Source organism: Piliocolobus tephrosceles, chromosome 11, assembly GCF_002776525.5.
Source record: "Piliocolobus tephrosceles isolate RC106 chromosome 11, ASM277652v3, whole genome shotgun sequence".
NCBI classification, from domain to species: Eukaryota; Metazoa; Chordata; class Mammalia; order Primates; family Cercopithecidae; genus Piliocolobus; species Piliocolobus tephrosceles.
The window spans coordinates 19,031,977-19,054,727 of NC_045444.1; the positions used below are offsets into that span (position 1 = coordinate 19,031,977).

The following is a 22,751-nucleotide window of genomic DNA, read 5'->3' on the forward strand; positions in this document are numbered from 1 at the left end:
TTTTACAGATACACATTTAAAACTATATCATCAGACGTCAGGAGATTTGAGCACTAATCATTTGTTTTGTTGGAGTTGCCTATTGCTTTTGGTCTGAAAAGCATCAAATCGTTAGCATTCTCTTTAGTCTTTTAGCAAAATAAAAAATATAGATTTGCTAAGCAATGATAGCTGTACAACAAAAATTGTTTTTATGAATGGATACTATTTTTTATGCATTGAATTTATCATGTGTTTATGAGTATAATGATCTTTGATGTTAGTACCTTATCATGGATAGTAATGTAAGTGTATAAACATGGTTTAGAAGTGGGAAGCCAGGTAGAAGTTTTACAAGAACATTTGAGATGGACAGGGGGCCTAAAAAGGCTTGCTATGGAAGGTTATACAGAGTTGACATATCTCTAAATAGAATGTTGAAGAAAAGTAGAGGCAAGGTAAGGCCAAGAAGAATAAATAAAGCTTTCTGGTAAGGGTGAGGAATTGTGTGAGTCATGACTCAGAAGCAAAAAAATATTTTAAACATGGGAGTGGCATATGTCTTTTTTATAGGCTACTTTTGTTTGAAGAAAAAAAATGAGAAATCCCTCTCCCTGTACTCAAGCTATCTTTAGATATGAATCTTAAAGCAATATCAAAACTGCGTGGTCTAGCAAGATGTGTTTCCTCAAAGCATATTATAAAACTCTGCCTGATCATGAACATACTAACTTTTTCATTATCAAATGTTTTTGTAGATGTTATTCCACAATCTATGCAAGATTTGCTGTGTATGAATAATGACTTTCCTCCAAGAGCACATTGCCTGGTAAGATGGTAGGTATATATTTTACTCAGATATCTTTTAGTATGCGTGTTGCGGGAGACCTCAACACTGTCCCCAAGTTCACCGATTTGGTAAGGAGACTCAGAAGACTCAGCATTTAATTGCACCTGATTTATTGCAAAGACAGGATGCAGGGCAAAATCTGCAAAGGGAAGAGGCACATGAGGCAAAGTCCAGAGGAAGTACAAGCTTTTAAGAGTTCTTTCCTAATGGAGTCAGGCAACGTGTACTCAGTGCCGTCAGCAACAAGTTGTGATGACGTATGTGAAACATTATCTATCAGGGACAATGTTAGAGGCTCAGCACCCCAGGTTTTTAATTAAGGGGCTGGTCATATAAGCACCCTTTCACTGGTATATACCAAAATTTCAGGCTCACAGAAGGAAAGCAGGTGTTTAGCATAAATTACATTGTTTGCATAAACAATTTAGGCTTAGTGAGCAGCTTAATCAGTTCTGGAAATGGTGAGAACCCTCCCCAAATCCCAATTCCCAGCTGTCGGCCAAGAGCTAATCTTGCAAGCAGGCTTTTCTTTTTTTTTTTTTTTTTGGTTTGTTTTTTCTTTTTGTTTTTTGTTTTTAATTATTATGGATATATAATAGTTTTACATATGTAATAGTTGTACATATTTATCTTCAAAAGAAATGATAAATGCTTGAGGTGATGGATTCCCCAATTAAACATTCCAATTCCATTCTTTTATTTATCTTGAAATACACAACAAATTGTTGTTAAACTGTAGGCGCCGTATTTTGCTACTGAACTCTAGATCTTACTCCTTTCTGTCCAGCTGTATTTTTGTCCCATTAACCATCCCCTCTTTATGCCCCACTCCCCACTATCCTTCTAAGCATCTGGTCATTCTACTTAGAGATATGTCAACTCTGTATCACCTCTCATAGCTAGCCTTTTTAAGCTCCCTGGCCATCTTAAATCTTCTTGTAAAACTTCTACCCAGTTTCCCACTTCTAACCCATGTTTACACACTTAAATGACTATCCATAAGACACTAACATCATTCTATTCTCTTATCTCTGTGAGTTCAGTTTTTTGTTTTTTTTTTTAAGCTCCCACATATTAGTGAAAACATGGGCAATACTTGTCTTTCTGTGCCTGGCTTATTTCACTTAAATGTCTTTCAGTTCCTTCTGTGTTGTTGTAAATGACAGGATTTCATTCTTTTTTATGGCTAAATAATATTCCATTGTGTATATGTACCACATTTTCTTTCTTCATTCATCTATTGATGGGTACTTAGGTTGATTCCGTATCTTGGTTATTGTGAATACTGCTGCAGTAAACATGGGAGTGGAGATTTCCCTTCAGTATACTGATTTCCTTTCTGCAAGCAGGCTTTTTTGTTTTGTTTTGTTTTGTTTTTTTGAGATGCAGTCTTGCTGTGCCACCCAGGCTGGAGTACAGTGGCATGATCTCGGCTCACTGCAACCTCTGCCTCCCGGGTTCACGCCATTCTCCTCCCTCAGCCTCCCAAGTAGCTGGGACTACACGTGCCTACCACTATGCCCAGCTAATTTTTTGTATTTTTAGTAGAGATGGGGTTTCACTGTGTTAGCCAGGATGGTCTCGATCTCCTGACCTCGTCGTGATCCACCCGCCTTGGCCTCCCAAAGTGCTGGGATTATAGGCGTGAGCCACCACGCCCGGCCGCAGGCAGGCTTTTTTAAGGATACGCAGTCACAGGCCTGCTGGTTCATGTTTTCTGCACAATATATTTCATAATCCAGGGTAGTGCTTAACTGTAGTCTCATGATAAGCATGACAAGAACGTTTAAATATCATAGAAATTTTAATACATATTATTGAATATTGAAATAAACTCAATCTATTGGATATTGATCTGTTATATGATAAAATCAAAACTCACTGTGTCTAAACTATAAATGTGATACATTAATGTAAGAGGTAGTCTTCCCCCTCTTATCTGCAGTTTTGCTTTCTGTGGTTTCAGTTACCTGTGGCCATGTGTAGTCTGAAAATATTAAATGGAACATTTCAGACAAAAACAACAAGTTTTAAATTGCATACTGTTCTGAGTAGTATGGTGAAGTCTTGGGCCATTCTGTCCTGGAGGTGAATCATGCCTTTGTCCAGTGTATCTACAATGTATACACTACCTGCCCCTTAGGCCCTTAGTAGTCACCTTGGTTATCAGATTGACAGATCACAAGAAGGGTGAGTATAGTACAGTAAGATATCTTGAGAGAGAGAGAGAGACCACATTTATATAGCTTTTGTTACAAAATACTGTCATAACTGTTCTGTTGGTACAGATACATAGGGAAAAAACAGTACATACAGGCTTCGATACCATCTGCAGTTTCAAGCATCCACTAGGGGTCTTGGAACTTAACCTCCCACAGATAAGGGGGACTATTTGCATCACATTTAAAAGGTCTTTTCTGTCTTTCAGTTATTCCAAGTGTCTGTGAACTTTTATTTATTTTGGATGGAGTGGTCTTAAAACATGCTACCACCAAAATGGCCCTAGTAAAGAGTATATGTTTAAGAAAGGAGACCTAGTTAAAGAAAGTTTATATACTGGTTTGAAATTATTCCGTTGGTATCAGTTGGTCTTTTGATTTTTTTTAAATTAAAGAATTCTAAGGGAGGGGAAAATGGTATTAATCTGTGTTTATCTTTTTCTTCATTTCATATAGCAAATAGGCTGTGTAGCACTTTAAAAAAAGAAAATTATTTGCAAATGCAGGTAAACGGGATAGTGTTTCATAAATATTCCTCTTTTAGTATGACCTTTTGTTCACTTAAGCAATTAACTAAAAAAGATGTAATAATTAAATTTAATCCTTCCACATTCTATTCTGGCCTTTTAAAATATGAATATATACATTTAATATGATTAAATTTATCAGAAGGCACCATAGTATCAGAGCACGAGCTTTGTATGCGTTCATTCATTCATTCATTCAACATTAATTGAACACTTACTGTTTGGCTACATACTGCATTAGGTTTAATTCCTAACTCAGGTACTTAGTATCTCTGCAACTCTGGGCAGGTTACTTAATTTCTTGTAGTTTGTTTCTACACTGGTAAACTAAGAATAATAAATAATATGCACTTTCAGGGCAGTTATGAGGATCAAATAAGATAATGGCACCTAGTATGTTTATCAAAATCTAAATGCTATTAACATGATTTCAGCTTTTTGATATGTATTTCCTCAAACTGTTACATAGTCCATAGTCAAAATATTAAATGAAATAATGAAACCTTTCTATATATTAATATAAATAACTTGTTAGTAGGGTGGTTTTTGTAACCTTTCCATTTACTTTTAAAAATATTTTTAAAATTAACATAGTAAAATTGGACTTTTTTGTGGAGGTGAGCAGTTCTCTGAACTTCAGCACTTTATATAGTTTTTCACTAGTACCAACATCAGGAGATAGAACAGTTCTATAACACCTCCTTACCTCTGCTGCCAAAAAAAGCCCTATTGTCCGTTTTGTCTCTTAGTAAGCATAGACACATCCTTCCCACTTTTTTTTTTTTTTTTTTTTTAAGAGACAGGTCTCGCTGTGTCACCCAGGCTGGGAATGCATTGGTGCAGTCATGGGTACTGTAGCCTTGAACTCCTGGGCTCAAGTGATCCTTCTGCCTCAGCCTTTTGAGTAGCTAGGACTACAGGTGCACACCACCATGCCCGGCTAAGTTGATTTTTTATTTTTTTGTAGAGACAGTGTCTTGCTATGTTGCCTGGGCTGCTCTTAAACTCCTGGCCTCAAGTGATCCTCCCACCTCAGCCTCCCAGAGTGCTGGGATTATAGGCGTGAGCCACTGTACCTGACCATACTCCCCACATCTTTATAATCCTTGGAATCCCTGATCTTTCTTGGTCACTATAGTTTTGTCCTTTTGAGAGTGTCATATAAATAGAATTCTACTGTACGTAACTATGGGTGACTGGCTTTTAAAACTCAGCATGGTGCCTTTGAAATCCTTTGAGGTGATTCTACTTATCAATAGTTTGTTCCTTTTTATTGCTGAGTAGTATTTTATTGTAAGGATATACCACACTGTTTACTCATTCATTTGTTGAGGGTTATTAGGATTGTTTTTAGGTTTTGGCATTTTTATACAGAGCTATACTATAAATATTTGTATACAGATTTTTGTGTGAAAACACATTTTCAGTTCACTTGGGTAGATACCTAGAGTAGGATTGCTAAGTCACGTGGTAACTGTATGTTTATAGGAAACTGCAAAATATTTCTAGAGTAGCTGTACCATTTTGCATTCCCATCAATAATGTATGAAAATTCCAGTTTCTACATCCTTACCAGCACTTGGTATTGTCAATATTTGTTTTTAGCCATTCCTAGTAGGTGCATAATGGTATCTCATCCTAATTTTAATTTTGAACATCTTTTGTGTGTTTGCCCATTTATATCTTCTCTATATTACAGTGTCCAAGTCTTTTGCACATATTTTAATTGGGTTATTTGTTTCCTTTTTTGAAGTTGGGGGATTGTTTTCTTACTGTTAAATTTTGAGAGTTCGTTGTGTCCTTTGGATATAAATCTTTTTTATAATGTGTGATTTCCAAAAATTTTCTAGAAAAGACATTGCTAAGAGAAATGAAAAGCTTATCTGTAACAGATAAGACTGTAACTTATCTTTTAATTTCTCTTATGATGTCTTTTCTGGAACAAAAATTTTAAAATTGAATGAAGTTCAGTTTTATCAATTTTTAATTTTACAGATTGTGTTTTTGGTGCCATGTTTGAGGACTTTTTGCTCTAGGTCACAAATCTTTCTCCTATTAAAAAAATTATTTTATTTTGGAATTATTCAAAATCTGAGGGTGAGAGCAGCTGTTTATGGATGCTGGGGATGGTGGTAGCAGATCCATTACCTAGCTGGCAAAAGGGGTGGCAGTGGCCTGTAGTATTCTTTCGAAAAACCCCTAATCCCAATATATCCATTTTGATATTTAGATGTTACCTGATTTCCTTCAGCAGTGTCTTACAGTTTTCAGCACGAAGATCCTGTAAATGTTATATATTATGTTTCTACTTGTTGCATTTTAATAAAGGAGCTATTGTAATGATATTTTAAAAAATTTATTTCATTTCCAATTGTTCGTTTCTAGTATATAGGAATATGGCTGATTTTGAGGGGTTGACCTTGTATCCTGTAACCTTGCTAAACACAATTACTAGTTCTAGGAGTTGTCATTTCTTTGGGATTTTCTATGTATATAATCACTGTCTCTGAATATGAATAGTATTATTTCCTTTCTAATCTCAGTTCTTTTTTAAAAATATGTATTTTTTAAAAAATGTATACCATCAAGCCGTCTGTTCATTTTTTTTTCTCTTTTTAAAACTGGCCAGGGCTTCCAGTAAAATATTGAATAAGAGCTCCTCATCTCAGAGAGACAGCATTTAGTCTTTTACTATTAAGTATGATGTTAGCTGTATATTTTTTTGTAGATGCTCTTTATCAGATTGAGAAAGTTCCCTTTTGTTCCTGCTTTGCTGAGAGTTTTTATTATGAATGGATGTTGAATTTTGTCAAATCCTTTTTCTGTTTAAATTGATATGATTGTTGTTTTCTGTTTAAATTGATATGATTTATTTTCTTTAGATTTTTAGTATGTTGATTGCATTGATTGATTTTTGTGGTGTAATTTGTATTTCTGTGTGTGTGTGTGTGTATGTATATGTATGCATATTGCTGTATTTGATATGCTAATAGTTTGTTGAGGACTTCAGCGTTTATGTTCATGAGGGATGTTGGTCTTTAGTTTTCTTTTCTCATGCTTTGGTTTTGGAATCAGTAATGTTGGCCTCATAATGTTTAGTCAGAAAGTATTTTGTTCTCTCTTATTTTCTTTGAGAGAGTGTGTAAAATTGATTTTTTTTTTTTAACTGATAGAATTTATCTTTGAAACTTTCTGGGCCTGGCATTCTCATTTTATTCAGGTGGCAATTCCTTCTAGGGTCCAGGATTTAAGCAGAAGTCTCAGTTCCAGTACCTTGTCTCATGTATACCCATATCCCTGAGAGGTCATTCAAAACATTACAACCTCCGTAGTGATTTGGATTGATGCAGTAAATCCAAATCTAAAGGATATATAAGGAAGCTTTTGTGTTTAGGTTATATAGCAGAGAGATTGGTAATCTCATCAGAAGGATATGCAGCTTCCAAGTCCCAGCGCCTCATAAGCAGAGGCACAGTTGTGGATAATACCTGAGTGATATTGTGCTTCTGGAAGCCTAGTTTCTGGGCCTAGACTTATTTATATTTATTATTATGAGACTGGGGCATTCTTGGACATAGCCTAATCTGGATGCATGCCAGAGACCACTTTCCCTGGTCTGGGTGTACCTCATCATCTCAGAGTTATGTAATTCATATTATGACTGCTAGGCTAAAATATATGGTATTGTCAGACATAAACAGACTTTTCTTCCATCATTCCTGTTCTTTCCAGTCTAGCACAGCATAGTCAGTTTTGCAAACGGTTTTATAAGTCAAACTAACAGACTTTTAACAGTAAAAGGCTTACCCTGTAAAATCCCAGCTCCCAGTGCCCAACTGTTAGGGCCTATAGCCAAAGCTTATCATCTGCTGGTATTTTTCAGTCACCTTCTACGCTCACTTTTGCCTTTCAGTATACTCTTTGTTTCTGTTACCCAGGAATCTCCTTTTTATTCTTTCAAATTCAGCTGTGTATTTTTACAACATTGTCATATTTGATCAGGTATGTTTTTGTGTGTTTTGGGGCAAGGGGGACCTGTGTCATGTTAGTTTGCCATATGGTTGGAAGTCACATTCAGTTTTGTCTTACTTGAACTTTCTTAAAGTTTAGGAAGCCAACAACAAAGCTTTTGAGAAATGTTTAAAAATTAAGCATATTAAATGTGTGTGCATTTTCTTTTATTCAGCAAACATTATTTTTAAACATTTACTGTGATCCAGATACAGGAATATCAAGGATAGAACATGGTTCCTGCTTTAGTAATCTTTGGGATTAGTAGAAAGACAGATAAGGGACTAGACAACAATAACATTTTGTGATAAATGCTCTCATAGAGAGCAGAACACAAGGTTTGATGGAAACTCATAAGAGGTACCTGTAATTCAGACAGATTAAGTGAGGACAATGTTTCCAGACAAGGTACACCTGAATTCTGAAAGACACGTGAGAATAAGCCAGGTGAATAAGCTAAACTAATAAGTTAGGTAAAAAGATACTTGAGGCAGAATTAGTAGAGGGGTGATGATGTTTAAATGAACTTTTAAAACTTGTAGGTAGTTTGGTAAGGTTGGGTATAGCAGTAGAGGGTTGGGAATGGGAAACGATGAGAAGGACTTTGGTATCTGGGTATCTTAAGACTAATGTGAACCGGACATCTTAAGAGGATTTCATAATATTCTCTTTCTGTTTTATTCATATAATTTTTATTGTAATTGCTAATAAATACATTTCTGAAAAATTGTAAGGATATAAATTACTTGTAATGCTTCAGAGATACTGAAGAATAACAGACACAGAAGTTTTCACTTATACATTTATTTAAATTTGAATTTTATAAAACCAGAATTAAAGCAATGACAGTGAAAATTTGAAAATGATTTTGCAATATATGCATCTGTACTTATTTATACCATAAATATACAATTAGTATAGATTGACCTTGTCAGAGTGATTTAAAATTAATGTATGATTAATTTATATTTTCAAATCAATTCTGGAAAATAGATTTTTGGTATTTATGTCCAATGCCCAATTTTGGTAGTTCAAGTTTGTCTATTGATCTATATCTATTTTGAGATCTTCTGGCTTCAGTTTTCATATCAAGCACCTCCCAGATTAGCTCCAAGCCTGTTTAACTTTGTTAAGGGTGTTTTATAAAAGTGGACTTTAAGGCCGGGTGCAGTGGCTCAAGCCTGAAATCCCAGCACTTTGGGAGGCCGAGGCGGGCGGATCACGAGGTCAGGAGATCGAGACCATCCTGGCTAACACGGTGAAACCCCGTCTCTACTAAAAAATACAAAAAACTAGCCAGGCGAGGTGGCGGCGCCTGTAGTCCCAGCTACCCGGGAGGCTGAGGCAGGAGAATGGCGTGAACCCGGGAGGCGGAGCTTGCAGTGAGCTGAGATCTGGCCACAGCACTCCAGCCTGGGTGACAGAGCGAGACTCCGTCTCAAAAAAAAAAAAAAAAAGTGGACTTTAAAAGATATATGGGCATGATAAATTTTATGTTCTTGGCAATGTAATTGATCTTAATGATGTGTTTTACTGGATGTGTTTCAGCCTTCTAATATACCTATCCTTTAAATACTTTTCTTTTTTTTCTTTAAATATCTTCTAGTGGGTGTTTCCTGAAACCATCATTACAGATTTATTCTCTTAATTATTATGCTTTATGATAATATAAATAGCCCTGGAAATGACACAGACTTTAACCGTAGCAAACATTTATGTCCAAATGGAAATTCATGAGCAGAGGTTTTAATAGGAAGGTATGGTAGGCAAGATAATGAACTCTGCTAGCCCCCAGAGATGGTCCACGACCTAAATCTTAGAACCTGTGAATATAAATTATGTGGCAAAAGGAATTAAGGGAGCAGATGGAATTAACATTGCTTAACAATAGACTTTAAGGTAGGGAGATTTATCCTGGATTATCTGGGTGGACCCAATATAATCACAGGAGTTCTTAAAAGTGGAAGAGGGAGACAGAGGAGAGTTAGTGTCATAGCAGTATGAGAAGAACTGGTCCCAGTGATGTAGGTTTTTAAGATGAAAGAAGAGGGCCATGAGCCAAGTAATGAGGATAAGCCTCTAGAAACTGGAATGGGTTCTCCACTAGAGCCTCCCGAAGGGATACAGCCTTGCTGCCACCTTGAATTTAGCCTCGTGAGACCTGTTTCAGACTTCTGACCTGCAGAACTATAGGATGATCAATCTTTGTTGTTTTAAGTCACCAAACTTGTAATAATTTATTACAGCAGCAATATGAACTAATACAGAAAGTAACAGCGTGAAAGCTATAGATGCCTGGAGAGGCTCTATTGAGAGTTGAACAATACACTGAAAGCACAGCTAGCTTTAAGGGAGGACACATTTTTGTCCCCATGGCTCTGCCTTTGTCGGGCGTTGTCTTTGGGCCTTTAGCTTTAGTCATGCTTTGTTGGTCACCACAAAGGAACAATCCACAAATAATCTTGTGAAGACTGTGTAGTTGAATAATTATTATGGCTTTTAAGAAATATTCATTTTTGGCTGTGCACGGTGGCTCATGCCTGTAATCCCAGCACTTTGGGAGGCTGAGGTGGGTGGGTCACGAGGTCTGGAGTTCAAGACCAACCTGGCCAACATAGTGAAACCCTGTCTCTACTAAAAATACAAAAATTAGCTGGGCGTGGTGGTGCACACCTGTAGTCCCAGCTACTTGGGAGGTTGAGGCAGGAGAATTGGTTGAACCCGGGAGACAGAGGTTGCAATGAGCCAAGATCGTGGCACTGCACACCAGCCCGGGCGACAGTGTGAGACTCCATCTCAAAAAAAAAGAAAAGAAAGAAATATTAACTTTTGTGATTTTTTTTCAGTTTTCAACCACAAATTACTAGATGTACAATGAAATAGGAAAGTGTGACCCATGCAAGGGGAAAAAATAGTAGAAATGGACTCTTAGTGGGTCTTGATATTAGATTTAGCAATTAACATCAAAACATTTATTACAAGTATGTAGAGAGAATTGAAGGAAAGGGTTTTCAAAGAATTAAGTACTAACAATGAGTTACATAGGAATCTCAATAAATAGAAACTATAATAAAGAACCAAATGGCGGCCAGGTGTGGTAGCTCATGCCTATAATCCCACCACTTTGGGAGGCTGAGGTGGGCAGATCACTTGAGGTCAAGAGTTCAAGACTAGCCTGGGCAACATGGTGAAACCCCATTTCTACTAAAAATACAAAAATAAATAAATAAATAAAATTAGCTGGGTGTGGTGGTATGGGTAGCCCATAGTCCCATCTACTCAGGAGGCTGAGGTAGGAGAATCACTTGAACCCAGGACAGGGAGGCTGCAGTAAGTTGAGATACTGCCATGGCACTCCAGCCTGGGCAGCAGAGTGAAGCTCCATCTCAAAAAACAAAACAAACAAACAAACAAAAAACCAACCAAAAAAAAAACAAATGGAAACTCCAGAGTTGAAAAGTATAATTGAAATGAACTTTCTTCACATGAGCTCAAAAGCAGATCTGAGATGATAGAAGAAAGAATTGGGAGATTTGAAAGATTAACAGAAATTGTCCAGTCCAAAGAGCAGAGAAAGAAGTTTGGAGAAGAGAAAAGAACAGAACCTCTGAGATCTGTAGGTCAGTGTCAAGTGTTCCAAAGCATGCATGTAATGGGACTCCCAGGTGAAGAGAAAGAAAGTGGTAGAAAAACAAATTTGAAGAAATAATGGCTGAGAATTTTTCAAATTTGATTAAAAACACTCAGAACCAGAAGTCTTCGTGAATTTTAAGTAGGATAAACACAAAAGAGAACCACCCCTAGACATAGTATGGGCAACCTGCTGAATCCCTTAGATGGAAAGAAAATCTTGTAGGCAGCAAGAGAAAAGTGACTTCTCATTTACAAGAGAACAATACTTTTGACTGACTTCTCATCAGAAACAATGGAGGCCAGAGGGCGGTGCAGTGACACAAAGTTCTGAAAGGGGGAAAAAGAAACCACTGTTGACCAAGAATTCTATATCCAGTGAAACTATATTTCAAAAATAAAGGTGAGGCCGGGTGCGGTGGCTCAAGTCTGTAGTCCCTGCACTTTGGGAGGCCGAGATGGGTGGATCACGAGGTCAGGAGATCAAGACCATCCTGGCTAACACGGTGAAACCCCATCTCTACTAAAAAATACAAAAAATTAGCTGGGCGTGGTGGCGGGCGCCTGTAGTCCCAGCTACTCGGGAGGCTGAGGCAGGAGAATGGCGTAAACCCAGGAGGCGGAGCTTACAGTGAGCTGAGATCCGGCCACTGCAATCCAGCCTGGGCGACAGAGAGACTCCGTCTCAAAAAAAAAAAAAAAAAAAAGGTGAAATAATGACGTTGTCATGTAAACAAAGATTGACAGAATTCATCCTTGCCTTACAAGTAATACTAAAAGAAATAGAGGGTAACTTGAATCCATAGGAAGGAATGAAGAGCATTGGAAATACTCTAGTAAATACAATAAATATATTCTCATAATTTTAGAAAAAAGCATAAGATTGCTTAAGCAATAGTGACAGCACTGTATTGTTGGGTTTATAACATATATATAATATGTAATATATATGACAATATTGCACAAAGGAAGAGGGGGAGGGAATGGAGCTATACTGTATAAAATTGCTAGATTTTGCTGGAATAACCTGAATACATTATAAATTAAAGATATGTATTGTAATATCTAAAAAAATTACTAAAAATAAATTCGAAAAATGAATTGTTGTTTGAACACCTCCAGTTTCCCAGGTATTTTTGTAAGTGGTAGGTATTTAACTTTTTTATACCTTTTTTCTTTAAAGGTCCTTAATCTATTTCTTTCTAAAGTAATATATGTGAGAGTTGTAGAATGGGAACATTCAAACTAAGTGGTATAGTTTTATGATTTGTGTATGTGAGAGTAACAACAAATATATCAAATATTGGTTAACTTTTTGTTGTTGTTACTTTTGGTCTTTATTGGTGCAGGAAAGAAAAATGCATCTTAAACCAAAAATGAATGGTTGATTGTCCTACCTTTCTCATTTGGAGGATGGGATGCTAAGACACATTTATATTTAAATATAGTATTTAGTAGACATATGCAGTCTGTTATTCAGATGAAACTTCTTTTATTAAGATGTGCAATTGTGGCCGGGCACGGTGGCTCAAGCCTGTAATCCCAGCACTTTGGGAGGCCGAGACGGGCGGATCACGAGGTCAGGAGATCGAGACCATCCAGGCTAATACGGTGAAACCCCGTCTCTACTAAAAAATACAAAAAACTAGCTCGGCGAGGTGGCGGGCACCTGTAGTCCCAGCTACTCGGGAGGCTGAGGCGGGAGAATGGCGTAAACCTGGGAGGTGGAGCTTGCAGTGAGCTGAGATCCGGCCACTGCACTCCAGCCTGGGTGACAGAGTGAGACTCCGTCTCAAAAAAAAAAAAAAAAAAAAAAAAAGGAAGTGCAATTGTGACATTTTAATTTGTGTTGATACATTTGATCTAATAAATTTAAGTTACTGGGCTAGAAATTGTAGGAAATATAAAGATTTATTAATGAAACTCACCCTAGTAGGTATGTAGTGGTCTCTCACTGTTGTTTTAATTTCACTTCCCTGATTACATGTGATATGGAACATCTTTTCATATGGTTGTTTGCTATCTTTATATCTTCTTGGGTGAGGTGTCTGGTTGAAGCTTTTGGGCCTTTTGTTTTTTTTTAAACTTGAATTATGTTCTTATTTTTGAGTTTTAAGAGTTCTCTGTAGATTCTAGATAACAGTCCTCTATCTGAAATCTTTTGCAGATATTTTCTCCCAGACTATGGTTGTCTCTTTCATTCTCTTGATGGTGTCTTTTGCAGAGCAGAAATTTTTAATTTTAATGAAGTCTAGCGTATCAGGTTGTTCTTTTCTGGATTGTGCCTTTGGTGTTGCATCTGAAAGATCATCAGCAAACCCAAAGTTATCTAGATTTTATTCTGTGTTCTAGGAGTTTTATACCTTTGCATTATATTCAGGTCTGTAATCCATTTTAAATTAGTTTTTATGGAGAATGTAAAGCCTGTCTAGATTAATTTTTTTGCATGTGGATGCCCAGTTGTTCTAGCACCATTTGTTGAAAAGACTATTTTCCATTGTATTGCCTTTGTTCCTTTTCAGAGATTAGTTGACTATATTTATGTGGGTCTATTTCTAGCCTCTCTATTCTGTTCCATTGATCTCCATTTGTCTGTTCTTTTGCCGTTACCACGCTGTATTGATTTCTGTAGCTTTATAGTAGTACTCGAAGTTTGATAGTGTTAGTTCTCCAACTTTCTTCTTCAATATTTTATTGGCTACTTTGAGTCTTTTTTTGCTTCTGCGTATAAACTTTAGAATCAGTTTGTAGATATCCTCATGACAACTAGCTGAGATTTTGATTGAGATTGCATTAAATCTGTAGATGAAGTTGGAAAGAACTGATATCTTGATAATATTATCTTCCTATCCGTGAATATAGATTATCTCTTTATTATGTGTGTGTGTAGTGGTATTGGTGGTGGTAACCGTAATTATTTTGCCATTCCTCTGTTGAAAAATATTTAGGTTGTTTCTAGATTTTTACAATTGAATTAAAATATTAGTGAATATTACTGTATGTACACCTTTTTGCATTTATGTGAATGGTTTTGTAGCATAGATATAAAGATATGTGTACTTCGTTTGAGTTTTGTCCATTTTAAATATTGATATATTCTGCCCTTTTGCTCTCCAAAAATGTTTTTTTTTTTAATTTTTATTAAGAGACAGGGCCTTGCTCTATCACCAGGCTGGAGTGCAGTGGTGTGATCATGACTCCCTGCAGTGTTGACTTCCTGGGCTCAAGTGATCCTCCTGTCTCAGCCACTTGAGTAGCTAGGAGTACAGGTGCACACCATCATGCAAAGCTAATTTTTAAATTTTTTGTAGAGATGGGGTCTCACTATGTTTCCCAGGCTGGTCTTGAACTTCTGACCTCAAGTGATCTTCCCATCTCAGCCTAAAAATGCTTTTAAAGTTTATATCACCACCTGTGGCATATCCCAGCACTCTTGCCAACACTGGAGTCTATCGGTATTTTATATTTTTTGCCACAGTGGTATCTTGTTTAATTTTTATTTTTTAATCGTGAGATTGAACATCTCTTAATAGACTTATTAACCATTTATATTTCTTATTCTATAAAATGTGTATTAGTTTTTTCTCATTCTTTTATATTTAACTTTTTTATTGTGGTGAAACATCCATAACAAAATTTGCCATTTTAACCATTTCTAACTGTACAGTTCAGTGGTATTGAGTATATTCACATTTTTGTGCAACCATCACCACTATCCTTCAGAACTTTATCATCCTATACTGAAACTCTGTAACCATTAAACAATGACTTCACTCCTCTCCCTCTTAGCCACTGGAACCAGCATTCTACTTTCTCTCTATGACTTTGATTCTTTTAGTACCTCATGTAAGTGGAATCATGTAACATTTGCCCTTTTTCCACTGGCTTTTATTTCATCTAGCATAATGTCTTCTAAGTTCAGCTGTGTTGCAATATGTATCAGATTTTATTCTTTTTAAGGCTAAATAATATTCCATTGTATGTATCTACCACATTGATGCATTCATCTGTTGATGGACATTTGGATTGTTTCTCCCTTTTGGCTACTGTGAATAACTCTACTATGGACATGGGTGCACAAATATCTATTTCAATCTCTATTTTCATTTCTCTGGATCAAATGGTTAGTGTTCATTTTAAAAAATAATCTATACTGCTTAGCTGTTTTATATTTCTACCAGCAATGCCCAAGGATTTTAATTTCTCTGCATCCTTGCTAACACTTATTGTTGGTTTCTTTGGTAATAGCCATCCTAATGGTTATGAGGTGGTATGTCATAGTAGATCTGATTTATGTTCCTCTAAGATTAGTGATATTGAGGATTTTTTCATGTGCTTATTTGCCATTTTCATATTTTCTTTTCTTTTCTTTTTTTTTGAGATGGGGTCTTGCTCTGTTGCCCAGGCTGGAGTGCAGTGGTGTGATCTTGGCTCACTGCAAGCTCTGCCTCCTGGGTTCACACCATTTTCCTGCCTCAGCCTCCTGAGTATCTGGGACTACAGGCACCCACCACCACACCCGCCTAATTTTTTTGTATTTTTTTAGTAGAGACGGGGTTTCACCATGTTAGCCAGGATGGTCTCGATCTCCTGACTTCATGATCCACCTGCGTCAGCCTCCCAAAGTGCTGGGATTACAGCTGTGAGCCATCGCTCCCAGCCTTTGTACATTTTCTTTTGAGTGACATCCATCCAAATCCTTTGCCCATTTTAAAATCGGGTTGGTTGTTTTTTTGTTGTTGTTGATTTTTGCTTTTTTTTTTTTTTAAATCTCCCACTTAATGTTTGTTTACTTTTGATGAAGACGTAGTCTCAGGATTCAAGTAGACCTGTTGGGGAAAAAGTAATGCCTTATATTGACATTTTGAAGATCATAAAGAAGAGAGTACGTTTATCAAGAGTGATGGGGTGATATTTGAGGTAAATTTTTTTTGTTTGTTTGTTTGTTTTTGAGATGATGTCTCACTCTGCTTCCCAGGCTGGAGTGCAGTGGTGTCATTATGGCTCACTACACAGCCTCGACCTTCTCGCCTCAATCTGTTATCCCACCTCAGCCTCCCAAGCTGCTGGGACTACAGGTGCTCTCCACCATGCCCAACTAATTTTTACAATTTTTTTTTTTTTTTTTTTTTTTTTTTTTTGAGACAGAGTCTCGCTCTGTCACCCAGGCTGGAGTGCAATGGCCGGATCTCAGCTCACTGCAAGCTCCGCCTCCCGGGTTCACACCATTCTCCTGCCTCAGCCTCCCGAGTAGTTGGGACTACAGGCGCCGCCACCTCGCCCGGCTAGTTTTTTGTATTTTTAGTAGAGACGGGGTTTCACCGTGTTAGCCAGGATGGTCTCGATCTCCTGACCTCGTGATCCGCCCGTCTCGGCCTCCCAAAGTGCTGGGATTACAGGCTTGAGACACCGCGCCCGGCCCACAATTTTTTATAGAGAGTGGGTCTTGCTATGTTGCCTAGGCTGGTCTTGAACTCCTAAGCTCAAGTGATCCTCCTGCCTTGGCCTGCCAAGATACTGGCATTACAGGTGTGAGCCACCACACCTGGCAAGGTAAATCTTTAAAGAACTTGTCAGGATTTGGGTATTTAGTAGTGGTAGTAGAGTGGATGAGAGGGAGACATTTTATCAATAGAAAGAGGAAAGAAAGGCTTAGGGGGTAGAAGGTAGATTGCAGATAAATTGCAATTCAGTTTGGCTTGTTATTCATGGCTTGTATACAGTGGCATTGTGTGTATTTATAGTAAGAAGGTTGGAACAGCTATCAGTGTAAAAATGCAAATGTTATTTTATCCAGCAACCACTAGAAATTTGTTATAGAGATATACATGTAGAAAGACAGTTGCAGTATTGCTGCAGCAGCATAAAACTGCAAATAAAGTCCTGATCAGTAGGGTACTGTCCTTTGAAAAGAAGCTTTACAAAGTGTATACAAATAGTATAATCATATTTGAGGGTAGGGTGGTTATGCGGTAAATGGAACATTTGTGGAAGAATAACCAAGAGACTGTTGACAGGGATTTTATACAAGTACAGAGGATGGAACAGGGGGATGTTCACTTGTTTTGTTTTCTTTCTTCCAGGGACATTTGAAAAAAAGAAAACGATTTTTCAAAGATCTTTAGAGCTTAGTTTTTAAAGCTCTAGATTATTTTCATTATTTTATGCTGTCTCTACATAACTAATTTTGATTTCAGGGCTAGGAGGGTGGAGGTAGGGTGAGGAAATGAAGTAAGTTTTTGTCATGTAAATAATAAACATCTACAAGGCTACAGTAATCAAAACAGCATGGTACTGGTACCAAAACAGAGATATAGACCAGTGGAACAGAACGGAGCCCTCAGAAATAGTGCCACACATCTACAACCATCTGATCTTTGACAAACCTGACAAAAACAAGAAATGGGGAAAGGATTCCCTATTTAATAAATGGTGCTGGGAAAATTGGCTAGCCATAAGTAGAAAGCTGAAACTGGATCCTTTCCTTACTCCTTATACGAAGATTAATTCAAGATGGATTAGAGACTTAAGTGTTAGACCTAATACCATAAAAACCCTAGAAGAAAATCTAGGTAGTACCTACCATTCAGGACATAGGCATGGGCAAGGACTTCATGTCTAAAACACCAAAAGCAACGGTAGCAAAAGCCAAAATTGACAAATGGGATCTAATTAAACTAAAGAGCTTCTGCACAGCAAAAGAAACTACCATCAGAGTGAACAGGCAACCTACAGAATGGGAGAAAATTTTTGCAATCTACTCATCTGACAAAGGGCTAATTTCCAGAATCTATAAAGAACTCAAACGAATATACAAGAAAAAAACAAACAACCCCATCAAAAAGTGGGCAAAGGATATGAACAGACATTTCTCAAAAGAAGACATTCCTCAAAAGAAGACATTCATACAGCCAACAGACACATGAAAAAATGCTCATCATCACTCGCCATCAGAGAAATGCAAATCAAAACCACAATGAGATACCATCTCACACCAGTTAGAATGGCAATCATTAAAAAATCAGGAAACAACAGGTGCTGGAGAGGATGTGGAGAAATAGGAACACTTTTACATTGTTGGTGGGATTGTAAACTAGTTCAACCATTATGGAAAACAGTATGGCGATTCCTCAAGGATCTAGAACTAGATGTACCATATGACCCAGCCATCCCACTACTGGGTATATACCCAAAGGATTATAAATTATTCTACTACAAAGACACATGTACACGTATGTTTATTGCGGCACTATTCACAATAGCAAAGACTTGGAATCAACCCAGATGTCCATCAGTGACAGACTGGATTAAGAAAATGTGGCACATATACACCACGGAATACTATGCAGCCATAAAAAAGGATGAGTTTGTGTCCTTTGTAGGGACATGGATACAGCTGGAAACCATCATTCTTAGCAAACTATCACAAGAAGAGAAAACCAAACACCGCATGTTCTCACTCATAGGTGGGAACTGAACAATGAGTTCACTTGGACTCGGGAAGGGGAACATCACACACTGGGGCCTATCATGGGGAGGGGGGAGGGGGGAGGGATTGCATTGGGGAGTTATACCTGATATAAATGATGAATTGATGGGTGCTGACGAGTTGATGGGTGCAGCACACCAACATGGCACAGGTATACATATGTAACAAACCTGCACGTTATGCACATGTACCCTAGAACCTAAAGTATAATAAAAAAAAATAAACATTATGAATTAGACTTAATTTTTTAAATCATTACTCCTGTTTGGGGGATTTCTTGAGTAGGATGTTTATAAAAATAAGCATTAATAACTCTTTATATACGAGAGTTAATAAATTACGCAAATGAGTAATCTCTCTCATAAGTTATTTTCTTGTTTCAAAAAATATTAAATATAAATACATTAAAGAGTGAATAAGAGGGATTTTCAGTAGACAAGATAACCAGTTTGACTGTATATTTTCATAAAAGTTTGGCAGCAAATTTATGACTTGAAAGGATATGGCAACTGAATGAGAAGTTTTAATTAATGTAGATGTCATAGCAAGATTAAGCTGTTTTATGATAATTTTTTACCCCTTTTTAATGTGTTATTTAGTAAAAGAACACAAGAATTCCTTAATTAGGATACTTAGTAAACTGTGTTCTCACATTTAGAAAGGACATATACATCATTGCTGATAATTTTCCTGCAGTTTAGGGAATCTGTCAGACTTTCTTCATATGCAGACTTAGTGGTATCAGCTCATTAAAGCAAAGTTTAAATACTTGCTTTCTTCTTTTATCTTGTAAACTTAACTTTGAAGGCAAAACTATTGTTTAATGGTCCTTGTGATTTCAGCAAATTGTTTCTTTTTTTTCCTTTCAAATATCAGATTTCTTTACTCTTAAAATGTGCTCATTATAGTTTACTTAAATACAAAATATTCACTTTCTTTGCAGGTAAGAAATTTCACTGACATTTCCATGTCAATTAGCTTCTTTTTAATAAAAATCTTTCCATTAAAAACAAACATTTAAATTACTGAACTATTATATTCATTAGTCTCAATACCTCTTAAAATACTTAAAACTTCAGAAAATAGACTGTAAACCTTGCCCAAAGGTGGCATCCAACTCTGAGCAGGCCACACGGAGTGTGTTAGAGCATGGCCATGCACATGGCCATACGACCCCTGGGGCCACCTCCACAATGGCTCAGCCCCCCACTGACCCTCTGCTGAAAACCCTGCCCCTCAGCAGGACACAAGCTTGTCCCCCAAATAGTGGTGACCTCAAACTGCAATATGATGATAAAACCTGCAGCCGACACTGCCTTCCACAAGGATTTCTGGAAAGGCGGAAGCTGGAGACGGTAAACCGCAGCACCATCCGAGGTCACCCCAGCTAAAGATATTCAACACCAGCCAAAACGCTGAAGTTTAGTTAAGGGTTCAAAGGCAAATACACTGAAACCCATATGTAAACCTGCCTGGTTTTCAAGCTGAAAGAGAAACACTTTGGTGTCTTCAATAACCCAGACCTGCACTGGATGAAGCAATGAAGGCAAGGTCACAGCTGCTAAAGCACAGAGGGGTTAAACAGTATGAAACTAGAAGAAACTCTTGAGTGAGAGATATGAAGCAGCAGGTCGAGGCATCAGACACCTCTCCCACTCACACCTCTCCTACCAGACACCTCTCCCACCAGCTGCAGGGCTCTGGGCAGCGTTCTCAGCCCAGCCATTCTGTGACAGTTGTTTAAGGAATCAGCTGTTGACCTTTTTTCTCAAGCAGCAACAATGACATCAGTATTACAGTGGTCTTATGAATACACCCGTGTGATCAACTTGTTAGTAAACACATGAGTATACAACATAAAGTAGGCAAAGTGGAAAAAGTCTCTTTCACACACACACACACAGAGAGAGAGAGAGAGATGGGCATACAAATATATCTGAGCCTATTTTAGCCGAATCAAATTTAGATTTCGGCAGATTGTTTCTAATTGTTTCTAATTTGTAAAGAATAGAGGGGAACTAGTAGGTGGATGATAGAAGTGCTTCTTAAAATTGAGTTCTTGTAGGTTCGGTTGCCATTAAAAGAAACACCTGTAGTTTGAACCTGACTTGTTAAATTTTCTGTAGGGAAATTTTTTTGTGTTTTTCAAGTAATGGATTTTTGTTCTGAGGTTTCCCCTGTTTAATGCAGTTAATTCTTTTTTTTAAGGTATGGGCTGCGTGAGTTCGTGGTGATTGCTCCCGCTGCACACAGTGATGCTGTTCTCAGCGAATCTAAGTGCAACCTTCTTCTGAGTTCTGTTTCTATTGCCTTGGGAAACACTGGCTGGTGAGTGGACATTTTTTAAAATCTAGACAAAAAAACTGTTTTTAACAGTAATTTACGAAGGCAAACAGTTATTAAATGTTAGCTTTTTTGTTGTAATTAGGAACTTAGTGCATATATATTGTTAAACTAAATTTGTCTTGAGGTTACCTCTGTACCTGCTCCCTGTATAAAGAACTACTACCTAACTTACTCCATGTACAAACTGAAAGCCTAATTTGGGAGTATACTTTTGGAACAATTCACTGAGTCCCAGCCAATCACAGCAGCTTAGGTTCAGTCACTCACAGGCCAACTGATCAGAGCATGCACAAATAAAGCAAACTCGGAACTGTAACCAATCAAGCTGTTTCTGTACCTTACTTCCATTTTCTGTCTATAAATGCTGCCTGCCCACCTTACAGAGCTGATCTGTCTGAACCTCCACTGGTTCTGAAGACTATGTGATTCTCAACTCATTCTTTGCTTAAATAAATGTTTTATTTATTTATTTATTTATTTATTTATTTATTTATTTATTTATTTATTTATTTTGAGACACAGTCTTGCTCTGTCGCCTAGGCTGGAGTGCAGTGGCACAGTCTGGGCTCACTGCAGCCTCCACATCCTGAGTTCAAGTGACTCTTCTGCCTCAGCCTCCCGAGTATCTGGGAGTACAGGTGTGCACCACACTTGGCTGATTTTATTTTTATTTTTTAAATTTTCAGTAAAGATGGGGTTTCACTGTGTTGACCAGGCTGGTCTCAAACTCCTGACCTCAGATGATCCTCCCGCCTCAGCCTTCCGGAATGCTAGGATTTTAGGCATAAGCTACTGTGCCCAGCCTTAAATAAACTCCATTAAGTTTAATTAGTTGAAAATTTTTCTTTTAACAATATACCTGCATATTTTTATGCTGGAATTTGGTATATAAGGACAAAACTAGTAAAACCTAAATGGAGGCCATTTCTAAAGGTAATCTTCCTGAAATAATTCAGGGTGTATTTGGAATAACTTTTTTAAAAGTTAATTTTCAGTACCTTTAGACCCTATTCTTAAATGGAAGTATTGAAGAAGATGAAATTTGTTTAATCACTCTTCTGCTGTTTTGAATTGTATTTCATTTGTGTATTGAATAGACTATGATACTCTAAATCTACTGGGGAATAATTAATTTATTTTAGTGGATGTACTCTGTGGTGTATCCTAAGTGGATAATTTTGCTAGAATAGTTACTGCTGTAGGATTATTAACTTGGGGATGTATCTGTACAATCCTTTCTTGTTATTTAAGGTAGTTGTGTGCTTTAAAGTTGCCACCAACACTGAGTTATCAATTCCTCACCTATTTCTCCAAGGAGAAATATGGTTCCTTCTAGCCTCTGGCCACATTTTTTGTCAACCAGTTAATACATAACCTTCTCTTATGTGTGTTTCTGTTTAAAGATAGCTTATTTAATATACAATGTTGAGTCATTAACATTGAACTTGTAGCCAAAAGCAATGTAACTTGTGCATGAACGATGCTTCTGGGAAAATACGTTTATTAACATGTATTTTCTCTATAAGGCACATCACAACCTTCTTGTGCTTAGGAGCCCTACTTTGTCTTTAAATGATGTGAAAAATATTTCACCACAATACTGGCTTAATTTATATTGTTTAATACCTGTGAGTTAGGTTTTATTATTAATTTGGAAAGACTAATATGAAATAATCACTTTTATGCAAGACAGTTTTCAT

The 22,751-nt window shown here is 37.2% G+C and overlaps 1 protein-coding gene across 3 annotated transcripts in view; it reads left to right on the forward strand.

The window, feature by feature from the left end:
* RAB3GAP1 (RAB3 GTPase activating protein catalytic subunit 1) overlaps positions 1-22,751 on the forward strand; it is a 114,744-nt gene that overhangs the window by 39,679 nt on the left and 52,314 nt on the right. For all 3 annotated transcript variants that reach the window (XR_002726671.1, XM_023193744.1, XM_023193745.1), the window contains 2 exons: positions 738-816; positions 20,914-21,033. Coding sequence is in view for 2 of the 3 variants with exons in the window: in XM_023193744.1 (XP_023049512.1) it covers positions 738-816; positions 20,914-21,033 (199 nt within the window). In the remaining variant the exon portion in view is untranslated. The remainder of the gene's footprint in view (positions 1-737; positions 817-20,913; positions 21,034-22,751) is intronic.